The following is a 13,423-nucleotide window of genomic DNA, read 5'->3' on the forward strand; positions in this document are numbered from 1 at the left end:
GTTGCCAAAAACCAGTGATAAAGATGAATGTTTTCAAAGTAGCCAGTTTGGGTGAATCTGGTAGAAGACATTCCATACAGGGGAATAAGGATACAAATGAAGGCTGACCTCTCATCAGAAGCACAGGTCAGAAGACAATGGAATGATACCTTTAGTGTGCTGGAAGAGGAAGCACTGTCAACCCAGAATTCTCTACAGGACGAAAATACATTTCACAAATGAAAGTAAAATAAATTCCTGTTCAGATTAAACAAATGCTGAGAGAATCTGTTGTCAACACAACTGTACCGTAAGAAATACTGATGGAAATTCTTCAGGTTAAACAGAACTAACACCAGATTAAAACACAGATCTTCAGGAAGGAACGAGGGGCACTGGAAATCATGGATATGTCAGTGAATGTAAAAGCCAGTGTTTAAATTTTTCTCTTGATTAGGTAAATTAAATTATAAAGTTTATAACATCTGGATTTAAAATATATTATTACAACCGTAGCACAAAGAACAGGTGTTTATGTAGGGAAGGATGTTAAAAATTATCCAATGGTAGGCTTCTAACATTTTATATTAAGTAATACAACATAAAATATAAGTAGACTGTGATGGATTAAGGATGCGTCTTATAATCTATAAAGAAAATATTAAAATACAATAAACAGTCATATAGCTAAAGGGTGAGTAAAAAAGTAAAATCGAATGCAAAACAATATGAAGTAAGCCAAGAGGAGGCATGAAAGGGGAGCAAAAATACAAGATATCCTGTGGGAAAAAAATAAGAAACAAATACCAAAATGGTAGATCTGGAAACACACTACCAATTATTACACTAAATGGCAGTGGATTAACCATCTCATTTAAAAGGTAGAAAATGGCCAACAGAGTTTAAAAATCACCAACTATATTCCGTCTGCAAGGGACACTAAAATGTTGCCATATTTTTCCATTCTCAGATGAGTAATTTGATCCTGACTCTTCTGTGTGTGCAAATTTAGCTCAGAACATCTTGGCTTTGAAATGCAATAAGGACTATTGTTTACTTTATAATTATGTTCATCAGAATAATTTTAAGAATCTTGCTGTTGTTACTGTTTTCTAGGACCAATGACACTGGATTCCTTTCTTATAAAGAACATCTGCCAGTAACTAAGATTGTGATCACAGACACCGGTCGACCACATTCAGCAGCAGCCTATAAACTAGGGCCTCTGCTCTGCCGGGGAGACAGTAAGTGGTGGCGACGTGCCATAAACATGTCTGAGGAAAGTGATGTTACTTAAGAACCATGTTTCTATCTTATAATAATTAATCAGACTTCTCTTGTGAAAACTCATAAGCAGTGTCTGAAATCATTCCTATAGTCAATCAACAAAGCGCCCCTTATAGAATGCAAAGCCCGGGAATAAGTGCTGTTACAGCAAACCTTGTTACGAGTCCAAGAGAAAGAAACCACAAAGCATTTCTATTTGATTGGTTCATAAACTCACTCCATCATTCCTAAATGTCTGCATGCCATTGTCTATAAAGGAAGGCCTCAGTGCTACATAAAATTATCAAGTATGTATGGTGAGTTTTATACTGTTGGGCCTGGGGTGAAATTAGAACATCAGTAGAATCAAATGTTAGTTTAATCAAACACATTTCAACTTTTAATCTCATTTTTTTTTCCAGTTTGTGTGTGTGTGTTTTTAGTCTAAATCAGTGGTACCTGCTGTTTTGTATATTCAATGTATTAACACTCTAAACTGGACTTTTTTAGTTAAAATATAGTTTCATAGAAAATACATATTTTCAGCAGGGAATGAAATTAGCACACATATCCATTTATAACCTCTCTGACGTCAGCTAGGTTAGAGACTGATGTGTCAATTATTTTTGCTTTTAGTTATTTCCAGAACTTAAAATGCAAATAGAAGAAATATTTATTTACCTTAAAAGTATATCCTAGGGCTTCCCTGGTGGTGCAGTGGTTGAGAGTCCGCCTGCCGATGCAGGGGACACGGGTTCGTGCCCTGGGCCGGGAAGATCCCACATGCCGTGGAGCGGCTGGGCCCGTGAGCCATGGCCGCTGAGCCTGCGCGTCCAGAGCCTGTGCTCCACAACGGGAGAGGCCACAACAGTGAGAGGCCCGCGTACCGCAAAAAAAAAAAAAAAAAAAAAAAGCGGTCTGCCATTATACCTACCATCCCTAATCTTTATCACCTCTACTTCCTGTTCTGCCAGTAGGCCTTAAACAGCCACTTAAAGATGACATAGGGTATTTCGTGCAGAGAAAAGTTATGTGCAAAGAGATGAGATTGTAAACGCAGGATGCATCCTGAGGAATGCAATGATTTTGCGTGACCATAGAGAAATTGTTCTGTACATCACATGCACTCTTCACTGCTGGCTCTGATCTTAACCCTTCAGGGGCTCAGGCCGGCTTCCTCCATTTGCCACCATCCCTGGGGAATTGTTCTGCTTTGACTGAGGTCACTCCCAACTCTGTCCCTTAGGGGTTCTTTCTTTCAGACTTCCTGTCATGAACTTAAGCACACAGCATCTTTTCCCTTAGGGCAGTGACTCTCCATCCAAGGTGATTTTGTTCCCTCAGGGGACATTTGGCAATATCTGGAGACAGTTTTGGCTGTCACAACTGTGAGGGGTTTTATGCTACTGACATCTAAAGGGAGAGGCCAGAAATGCTGTAAATATCCTACACAAGACAGCCCTCCACCACAAAGAATTATCTTGTCCAAAAGGCCCATAGTCTTAAAGTTGAGAAACTAGAGCGTTAAACTTTTGTGACCACAGGGATGCAGAAGGAGGCTGGCAATATCAGGAATAAGGATTTACAAATACTGTAAGGATTTAGGGACCTGCTGATTAACATCTGACTTATTAATGAAACAATCACTGAGAGCTTTCCTTGGCCTTCTTGTCCCCCATATCTACTTTAGCGTTGAGGCTCATCGCCACATAAGGTCATAGAGCATTTTCTGCATAAAGGGCCCTTTTTAAAAACTTTCTCAGTCTGAAGAATGATGGTGGCAGAGTAATGAATGCCCCCATTTTCTCTGTATGGGCAGACTGTATCTCTGAGGGTGCAATACCCTAGACACAGTTTTTTTCCTTTCCAAGTGAGATACACTGGGCAGATGTAGGGCTTCTAGATATGGGATCATGCACAGTGGGCCTTATAAGCAGAGGAAAGATATGTGGATGTTATCCTGAAGGCATTAGGACTGGAACACTAGTTAGACCTGGGATAATTTAAGACTTAGCTTAATTCTTATGATCCAACTGAAAGCATGGAAATCAGTTACAAACCTAAAGACAGGAAGGTGACCTTTGAAGTAAGACAAGGAAAATGATGAAGGCTTGAACTAGGCAATAGTTGTCAAGGGGCTTAAATAAGGGGCTCAATTAGGGAGGTAAGTTCAGTATGATTTGGACGGGAGTGGGGTGAAAAGCTGTGAGGATGATCTCCAGCCTCCTGACTTGAGTAAAGCAGGTAGCACCGTTTGTTGAGACAATAAGAATGCTAGTACCCTTCATTGAGACACAGAATTTTTAGATTTTCTTTGAACAGAAAAATGGAAAGATGAAAATAAAAAAATAATATTTTGGATTTATCACACAAACCAGAGATGTTGAAAATTTCATATCTAGCCATGTTTTTCTAGGAAAGAAGACAGAAGCCTTGAGAAAGCAGGACAAATAAACAAAAATGAGTGAGACCTACAGGTACCAGATATGAACTTGCTCCTAACTCCAAGTCTTTCTTTTCATTGTTTTAAATGTAGATGGGTATAAAATTTTGTGTTACTACTGCTATTATTGCTTAATGTCAGAAGTCATAGATAATATCGTTAGGTGTTTTACCAAAAGCACAAAAGATATGAATGATAAAGTCCCCTTTAAAGTTGTGCTGCAGATATAAAACTTAGTAAATATTGTTGACCTTAAAGAATTTCTTTATTTATGAATATGGAAATACATTTTTTGAAAAATATGCGAAAAGTAAACGGCAGAATTCAACATCCTACTTATGATAAAAACTACGAACTTAAAAAAACTTCCTCAGTGTTTCAAAAGGCATCTGTGAAAATCTGAAAATATGACTATCCTGAATAGTCACAGACTTAATGCTTCCTTTCTAAAATCAGGATCAAGACAAGGATCTGTTCTCACCTCTCCTATTCAATATCATACTGTTGGTCCTAGCACATGTAGTATGTCAAGAAAAGGAAGTCGAGTCATACAGATCAGAAAGGAAGAAATAAAATGTCTCTATTTGCTAAAGACATGGTTTTCTAGGTAGAAAATTCTTAAGAATTTGTAAAAAAGTAAGTGAGTTTAGCAAGATTACAGGATGCAAGGTCAATATGCAAAAAATAAATTATATCTCTATATGCTAATAATGAAAAACTTTAAATTGAAATTTTAAAAGTACCTTTTAGAGCAGCACCAAAAATAATGAAATAATTTGGTATAAACGTAACAAAAATACATAACATTTATGAGAAATAATTAAAGAACTAAATAAAAATGTAATACTCATAGATTGAAAGATTTGATTTTGTTAAGATGTCAATTTTCCCCAAATTGATGCACAGATTGAATACACTCTCAGTCAAAATCCAGCAGGCACTTTCTTTTTCCGCAGAAATTGGCAAGCTTATTCTAAAATGTATAGGGGGAAGCAAAGAAACTAGATTGGCTAAAACATTTTGAATAATAAAAACAAAATTGGAGACAGCTATCTGATTTTAAGGCTTGTTGCAAAACTACACAATTCAAATCAGTATACATTGATATCGAGATAGACAAATCAATTAATGGAGTAGAATAGGTATATGTATACACACACACATACATATGCACATAAGGCAACTCAAGGGAGAAAGAATAGTCCTCTTCAAGAAACAGTGCTGGAACACTTAGAATCCATTTGCAAAAACAAAAACAATAAAAGAATTTCATCCCATACTTCAAACTGCATATAAAAATTAACTCAATCACAAACTTAAATGTATACCCACAAACTATAAAACTTCTCTAAGGAAATATAGAAGAAAATCATAGTGACCTTAGGTTAGGCACAGATTTCTTAGATGCAACATCGATAACATGATCCATACATTTTTTTAATGATAAGTTGGGTTTCACCAAAATTCAAAACTGCTTTTAAAATGACATTGGGATTGAGATTGATATTGACATATACACACTACTATATATAAAATAGATAACTAATAAGAACCTACTGTGTAGCACAAGGAACTCTACTCAATATTCTGTAATGACCTACATGGGAAACGAATCTAAAAAAGAGTGGATATATGTATATGTATAACTGATTCATTTTGCGACACAGCAGAAACTAACACGACATTGTAAATCAACTATACTCCAATATAACTTAATTTTTTAAAAATGGAAAGAAGAACCACACATGGGGAGAAAATATTTGCAAGGCGCATATCTGATAAAGGCTAGTATCCAGGATATATGAAGAACTTTCTAACAGTGCAATTAAAGAAAAATTCAGATTAACAAATGGGCAAAAGATTTGCACATACATTTTGTCAGGTAAAATATACAGATTCCAAATAAACACATAAAAAGGTTTTCAGCATCATTAGTCGTTAGGGAAATGTACAATAATACCACAAGGAGATACCAATATATAACTATTAGAATGGCTGAAATTGTAAAAGAATAATAAAACAAAGAAACTGACTGGTAAAGATTTTAGTAACATGGGTATTCTCCAGGATACTCCTAGGAGCTTACTGAATATGTTTCTGACTTTTACTAACTTTAGAGACAAAGGGTCAACGGAAAGAATCACGGGAAAACATCTGGGTTTACAGTTAATAGAAAGATTGTAACTAGGAGGGCTCGTACATATATTTTCCTTTCTGCTCACTCTCCTGGGAGCAGTGGGACCGTCTTCATTTTTGAGGTGCCATCAGAAGTCTTCTAGACCAGGGGTCCCCAACTCCCAGGACGCGGACTGATACTGGTCCGCGGCCTGTTAGGAACCGGGCTGCACAGCAGGAGGTGAGCGGCAGGCGTGCGATTGAAGCTTCATCTGCTGCTCCCCATCGCTTGCATTGCCGCCTGAACCGTCCCTCCCCACCACCGCCCATCCGTGGAAGAAGTGTCTTCCACGAAACCGGTCCCTGGTGCCAAAAAGGTTGGGGAGCGCTGCTCTAGACCAATAATTCTTCAACTTCAGCATGCATTAAAAATTATTGGAGAGCATGTCAATTGTAGTTGCGTTACCTTCAGAACTCTCCCCTCACACTAAGGAGAAAGCGTAGTAGTATTGACCCCCGGGGTTAAATGTTTTTTTATTATTTTTTTTTAACATCTTTATTGGAGTATAATTGCTTTACAATGGTATGTTAGCTTCAGCTTCACAACAAAATGAATCAGTTATATACATACATATATTCCCATATCTCTTCCCGCTTGCGTCTCCCTCCCTCCCACCCTCCCTATCCCACCCCTCCAGGCGGTCACAAAGCACCGAGCTGATCTCCCTGTGCTATGTGGCTGCTTCCCACTAGCTATTTACCTTACGTTTGGTAGTGTATATATGTCCATGCCTCTTTATCGTTTTGTCACCGTTTACCCTTCCCCCTCCCCATAACCTCAAGTCCATTCTCTAGTAAGTCTGTGTCTTTATTCCTGTTTCACCCCTAGGTTTTTCATGACATTTTTTTTTAAAATTCCATATATATGTGTTAGCATACGGTATTTGACATCAATCAGGAGGATACCTACACGGAACTTCCCCTGTTTCTGCAGGCCCTGCAGCACAGAGAAAATTCATCGACCACTGATGGCATCTGGCTCCATTTCCTCTTCACTTGCTTTCTTTCCTTCATCTGCAACATACCTCCAATCCTTTTACTGAAACCATCCACACTCACATTCACACCCTTCCTACATGAAGCCTTCCACAGGTCTCTAGAGGACTTTACCTACACTTTCAAAGAATGTTCAGTAAATTACGAAGATATACTTCTCATACTGGCTTTTAATTATTTCTGAGCCTCTCAAGAGCAGGTCCATTGCTCATTTATTATTGTATTCCTGACACCTAGTACATTACCTGTTACATGAAAGATAATCAATAAATAGCAGCTTATGAAAGAATGAGAATGATCTATCATACACAGCTCGAGAAACCTATAGCTTGGAGTTACTCGTGAGAGAACAGGAATAAGTTTTTTATTGTATAAGCAATTAAATGATATGCAAATATATACTTTTAATTAAAGGAGTTTATATTTTGAAAGACTTATTCTGAATTTTAAAAATCACAAAGTACAAAGGACGTTTAGTACCATCCTGAGCCATTTCTCATTCATGTACCTGGGCTTGAGGCAGTGAAAGTGCTTTCAAATAAGCACACGATTTTACTTAATACTTTTGATTTTTCACTCTTTTAATAAGACAGTGTTTTTATAAAACTGAAATACTACTTCTTGAAGAAAGAAAAATATCTTATGACTTATTTTGCTTTTTTTTTTGCGGTACGCGGGCCGCTCACTGTTGTGGCCTCTCCTGTTGCGGAGCACAGGCTCCGGACGCGCAGGCTCAGCGGCCATGGCTCACGGGCCCAGCCGCTCTGCGGCATGTGGGATCCTCCCGGACCGGGGCACGAACCCGTGGCACGAACCCATGTCCCCTGCATCGGCGGGCAGACTCTCAACCACTGCGCGACCAGGGAAGCCCCCTGTTTTGCTTTTTGTTTTGTGTTCTTTTGAAAAGATTTACATCACTAGCTAGTAACTGATATTCAAGAAACTTCCCAAATGTGGGGCAACAAACATTCTTTCTAACACTTTCAAAAGATTTCCATTTTTTTTGAGACTGGGAATCCTGATAATTCTCAGAACTACAGTAATATTTTTTTGTGACAAGATTCTACATGTATATACCTGTATTCATTGTTTTAAATATTAATGACAATTGATATGAAGTCATTCTAACATTTTAAGATATACAGAAATGTCAAAGGAAAGACTACAGTAATCACCAAGAGTCACACAACTCAGAAATAATGTTTAATACCAGTGAGCTTTATTCCATACATTTCTAAATAGCGCTAGTGGCGGGTTTCCCAACCTTGGCACTCTTGACACTTGGCCTGAGTAATTCCTTGTGATGGTGGGGTGCCGTCCTGTGCATTGTAGGGCATTTAGCAGTATCCCTGGCCCCTACCTGCTAGGTGCCAGTAGTACCCTCCCCAGTTGTGACAACCAAATATGTCTCCAGAAATTGCCAGATGTTCCCTGGGGTGCAAAATAGCCCCAGGTTGAGAAGCACTGTTCTAGACAGAAGAATAGAAGAAGAGATTTAGAAATAAATTTGCAAAACTTTATTAACTAAAATTGACAGAGAAAGAAGCTGTAAGGATTGCTTTATATTATTTATATATTGAATAAATATATATTCAGCTTGTATGATCTTGCTAAACTTAAAAAAATTATAAAAATTTTAAAGGTTATAGAGTCACTTGGTTTTATATTCAAGTTGTTTTAAATTTTAGATAGCATTGATCTATTCTGAAAAATGGGAAAATTAGCACTCCTCTGTTCCTTCCTCGTCTTTTTCTCCCCCCACATCCCAATTTTTGTTAGTTATGCTATTATTTGTATGGCTGTTTATTTATTTATTTATTTATTACGGTACACGGGCCTCTCACTGTTGTGGCCTCTCCCGTTGCGGAGCACAGGCTCCGGACGCGCAGGCTCAGCGGCCATGGCTCACGGGCCCAGCCGCTCCGCGGCATGTGGGATCTTCCCGGACCGGGGCACGAATCCGTGTCCCCTGCATCGGCAGGCGGACTCTCAACCACTGTGCCACCAGGGAAGCCCTCTAGGTATCTTTTGATAGACTATATTTCATTATGAAGGAATGCTTTATTTTTATTTTCCCCCAAAAGAGTTTGTATGTGCTTTATTCTAAGAATTCTTTCAAATTTGACAAGGTCTATCTGTTACCTTAATGCTTAAAAAAAAGTTAGGCTGGCAACATTTTCTTTCAGAAATTTGTGGACAGTCCTCCTGTATCTTCTAGTTTTTAATGTTGCTGTGGGAAATTCTGAGGCCAAACTGACTTTTCCAGCTTGAGGTGATTTGCTTTTTCTGACAGAATAACTTAAGGAATAGTTATCCTTATAGGTCAGTACTTAACAAGGATGCATCTCAGTCTTGTGTGCTGGTATTAATTTTTCCTGAAATAGGCTGTGATGTGGTAAAATGTATCCCTGCATTTTATAATCGGTTTAAAGAGTTGTAAGCGTGATCTAAATTTCTGCTCTCAATTTGTTTTTCTGGACAAGGTTGTATTTTTAACTCTTTGGCATTTGAATTTTTCAGCCAATTTTATGAAATGTATTTCTTCTCAGTTAATTCATTGTGTTGAAATTTTATGTCTCACCAAGGCACCCTCAAAACCTACATGGTTAGAAAAGATTGGTCTAAGTTTCTTTTTCTTAGACTCTTGTCATTGAAATTGGTTTCTTCATTTTGCCTGCATCGACTTGTTCAGCTGTCTGAGAAATCACAGCTGCCCAGAATGCATTAAATAATCAAAGGTGCATGTAGGCAATAAATAACTTTGCAGAAGTTGTATTCTTAGACTGGAAAAAGCTATTGACTAGTGATTTGGTTAATTTCTCTTCCATTGACAGAGTTCTGTTCCATTTGGCAGACTACATATAAACCATTAAAAAGAATGAGGATCAATTCCATTTTAACAGATAATCATATAATTTTGCAAGCTCCACTATATCTGATAATCCTTCACCATTAATAAATTCTTTTTACGTTCTTGTGTTTCATTTTGTTTTCTTTCCTTGGGTTTCCTTTATTTAATTTTCTTAAAGTTTCTCCACCCTTTTAACGCCCTCATCTTCTTGCTTTTCTTCTTTCTTCTTTCTCCTCGGTCTCCTCTCTTTACCTTCCTCTTTCTACTTGTTTACCAAAGAATTTGAGTATATTTATGAGATACATATGATACAACCAAACTGGGCGTGATTACTCTAAGCTTTCTGATTGCTGTTATGACACAGAGAATCTTATAATTTCATTCAACAAATATCTATTGAGCCCATACACTGCACCATGTTTTCCCCACATTGAGACTGACAGGGAGAGAGAGAAACAGCAATGAACGAAATAGGCAAAAATAAATAGAGAAGAAGATCTTCATTCTCGGAGCTCAAGTTCTCCTGAGGTGGGGGAGATGGACAACAAATAAGTAATCCGGTGTGACGGACACTCATAAGTATTGTGAAGGCAGTGCAGCTGAGAGAGGACTGGGGTGGGATTGAGCATTTAAAATATGATGGTTATTAGGTGCTCACTATAAAGGTGGCATTTGAATAAAAATCTGAGGGAAATAAGAGAGCAAGGCATGTGAGTATCTGTGAAAGTACTTTACACAGCGGGGAAAGCCAGAGTATCCACGCAGAAATGGGACTGTTGCTGATATGGTCATGGAACAGCAAAACAGCCCGTATGTTCGGAGCAGAGTGTGCAAAGAGGAGAAGGGTATAAGTCAGAGAGGAAACTGGTGGTCAGATCACTGAGGGTTTTGAAAGGTCTTTATTTTTCAACCTGAATGAGAATGGAAAACAGGAGAGAATTTTGGGAGGAGGAGCAGTGTGGTCTAACTTATGCTTTAGTGAGACTGAACAGGGTAGAGCTGATGAGCATATCACCAACAGCTGAGGGATAGTGATGGCTTGGACCATGGACACAGTGATGATAGTGGTAACGTGTATTGTTCAAAAGGAGAAGCAATCACATTTGCTGTTGGATTGATGTAGGTTGCAAAAGGAGTAGTCAAGAATGATACCAAGGTGTTTGGTCTCACAGTCAATTAGAGGCATGGAATTGGCACTAACTGAGATGGAGGAAATTGCTGCTGGGGTCAAGGAGTTGCAGAGGAGTGTTAAGAATTCTGTTTTTGAACATACTAATGCTGAGATGCTCTTAGACATTCACATAGAGATGTGGAGTTGTTAGTTTGAGAGTTCCAGGCTTCAGTTGTATATTTATAAGTCAGCAGCATATTTAAAAGCCATGAAATGGCCCGCAGGAGTTATTGTGGGTGGAGCAGTATAATGACAGGGCCTTGAGACGTTCCCACACTGATAGGTTGGGGAGTTGAGGAAGAAGAAAGAAAGGAAACTGAGAATGATACCACTAATGAGAAAGGCAAATGAGTGCTGGTATCCTGTACTCCAAATGAAGAGCATATTTCAAAGAGAGGAAAATAATCAATCATTAATTGTTGCTGATAGGTTTAAGTAAGATGTGGGCTGAGAATTGACAAAGGACTAGTATCTAGAGATACTAGAGATACTAGACCCCTCAAAAGTCAACAATGAAAAAAGAAGCAGCAGTCCAATTAAAGTATGGATGTTATGAAATGAATTGTTCCCCACCCCCAAAATTCATATGTTGAAGCCCTAACCCCCAATGGGACTGTATTAGGCAGTGGGGTCTTTAAGGAGATAATTTAAGTTAAATGATGTCATAAGCATGGGTCCCTAATCTGATTGGATTCATGTCTTTATAAGAAGACAAAGAGACATCAGAGAGCCCTCTCTCTCTCCACCTGTGCACAGAGGAAAGGCCATGTGAGGACATGGTGAGAATGCAACCATCTGCAAGCCAGGAACGCAATGGGTAAATGACATGAAGAGAGATTTCAACAAGTAGGGAATACGGGTGGCAATTAAACACCTGAAAAAATACTCAAAGTCATTAACCACTGGGCAGACGCATATTAAAACCACAATGAGAGATCACTACACACCTTTCAGAATGGCTAAAATTAAAAAAGAAAATAGTGACAACACAAAATTCTGGTAGGTATGTGGAGAAACTGATCACTCATACATGCTGGTGGCAATGTAAAATGATATGGCCGCTCTGGGAACTCTTGACAGTTTCATAGAAAACAAGCATGCAACTCTCATACAACTCAGTGATTGTACTCCTTGGCATTTATCCCAGAGAACTGAAAACTTACATTTGTACAAAAACCTGTACTTGGATGTTCATAGCAGCTTTATTTCTAATGGCTGAAAACTGGAAACAACCCAGATGTCTTTCAACAGGTGAATGGTTAAATAAATTGTGGAACATCCATGCCATGGCATACTACTCAGCAGATAAGGAATGAACTATTGACATAACAGCAAGCTGTGTGAATCTTCAGAGAGTCATAAGTGAAATAATTGTCACTCTCAGAGGCTACGTACTGTATGCCTTTATTTGTAGAGCATTTTTCAAATGACAAGGGAGAACTGATTAGTGGTTGCTGGGGTTAAGGAGGGGTTGAGGGCAGGATGGAAGAGGGTATGGCTTTAAGAGGGAAGGCTAAGGAATACTTGCAGTGATGGAAATGTTCTGCATCTTAACTGTATCAATGCCAGTACCCTGGTTGTGATATTGTACCACAATTTTGCAAGATGTTATCATTGTTGGAAACTGGGTGAAGGGTACACAGAATCTTTATTATTTCATACAACTGCATGAAAATCTACAGTTATCTCAAAATAAAAGTTTTCATTAAAGAAACCCATATTTCCAGCTTTTTAAAATGATTAAGTGCTCAGAAAGATTCATTTGACTAGCAAACTATCCCTTGCCTTTGCATTTCTGTATTTCATTTTATTTTATTCACTTTTAAGAAAGGTAGTGTTGGGGGCTTCCCTGGTGGCGCAGTGGTTAAGAACCCGCCTGCCAATGCAGGGGACATGGCTTTGAGCCCTGGTCTGGGAAGATCCCACTATGCCGCGGAGCAACTAAGCCCGTGCGCCACAACTACTGAGCCTGCGCTCTAGAGCCCATGAGTCACAACTGCTGAGCCCACGTGCCACAACTACTGAAGCCTGCGTGCCTAGAGCCCGTGCTCCGCAACAAGAGAAGCCACCGCACGAGAAGCCTGCACACCACAGTGAAGAGTAGCCCCCGCTTGCTGCAACTAGAGAAAGCCCACTCGCAGCAACGAAGACCCAAAGCCGCCAAAAATAAATAAATAAAATTTTAAAAAAATAAAAAAAAAGAAAGGTAGTGTTACTAAACTCATCAGGTTGTATGCACTGAATATGTACAGCTTTTTACATGTCAATCATACTTCATATAAGTGGTTTTGAAAAAGAAGGAAAGGTAGTTTTAGCGTGTCATATGCATTTTGATTTTAAAAGTAAAACAATGTCTTAAAAACAACAGATTTGGGGCTTCCCTGGTGGCGCAGTGGTTGAGAATCTGCCTGCTAATGCAGGGAACACGGGTTCGTGCCCTGGTCTGGGAGGATCCCACATGCCGCGGAGCAACTGGGCCCGTGAGCCACAACTACTGAGCCTGCGCGCGTCTGGAGCCTGTGCTCCGCCACGAGAGAGGCCG

At 39.0% G+C, this 13,423-nt stretch overlaps 1 protein-coding gene across 7 annotated transcripts in view; it reads left to right on the plus strand.

The window, feature by feature from the left end:
* Window positions 1–13,423, plus strand: part of CNTNAP4 (contactin associated protein family member 4) — a 259,350-nt gene that overhangs the window by 210,379 nt on the left and 35,548 nt on the right. For all 7 annotated transcript variants that reach the window (XM_060130067.1, XM_060130070.1, XM_060130073.1 and 4 more), the window contains one exon: window positions 1,096–1,223. In XM_060130067.1, coding sequence (XP_059986050.1) covers window positions 1,096–1,223 — 128 coding nt within the window. The remainder of the gene's footprint in view (window positions 1–1,095; window positions 1,224–13,423) is intronic.

The sequence above is a fragment of the Lagenorhynchus albirostris genome, chromosome 19, assembly GCF_949774975.1.
Source record: "Lagenorhynchus albirostris chromosome 19, mLagAlb1.1, whole genome shotgun sequence".
NCBI classification, from domain to species: Eukaryota; Metazoa; Chordata; class Mammalia; order Artiodactyla; family Delphinidae; genus Lagenorhynchus; species Lagenorhynchus albirostris.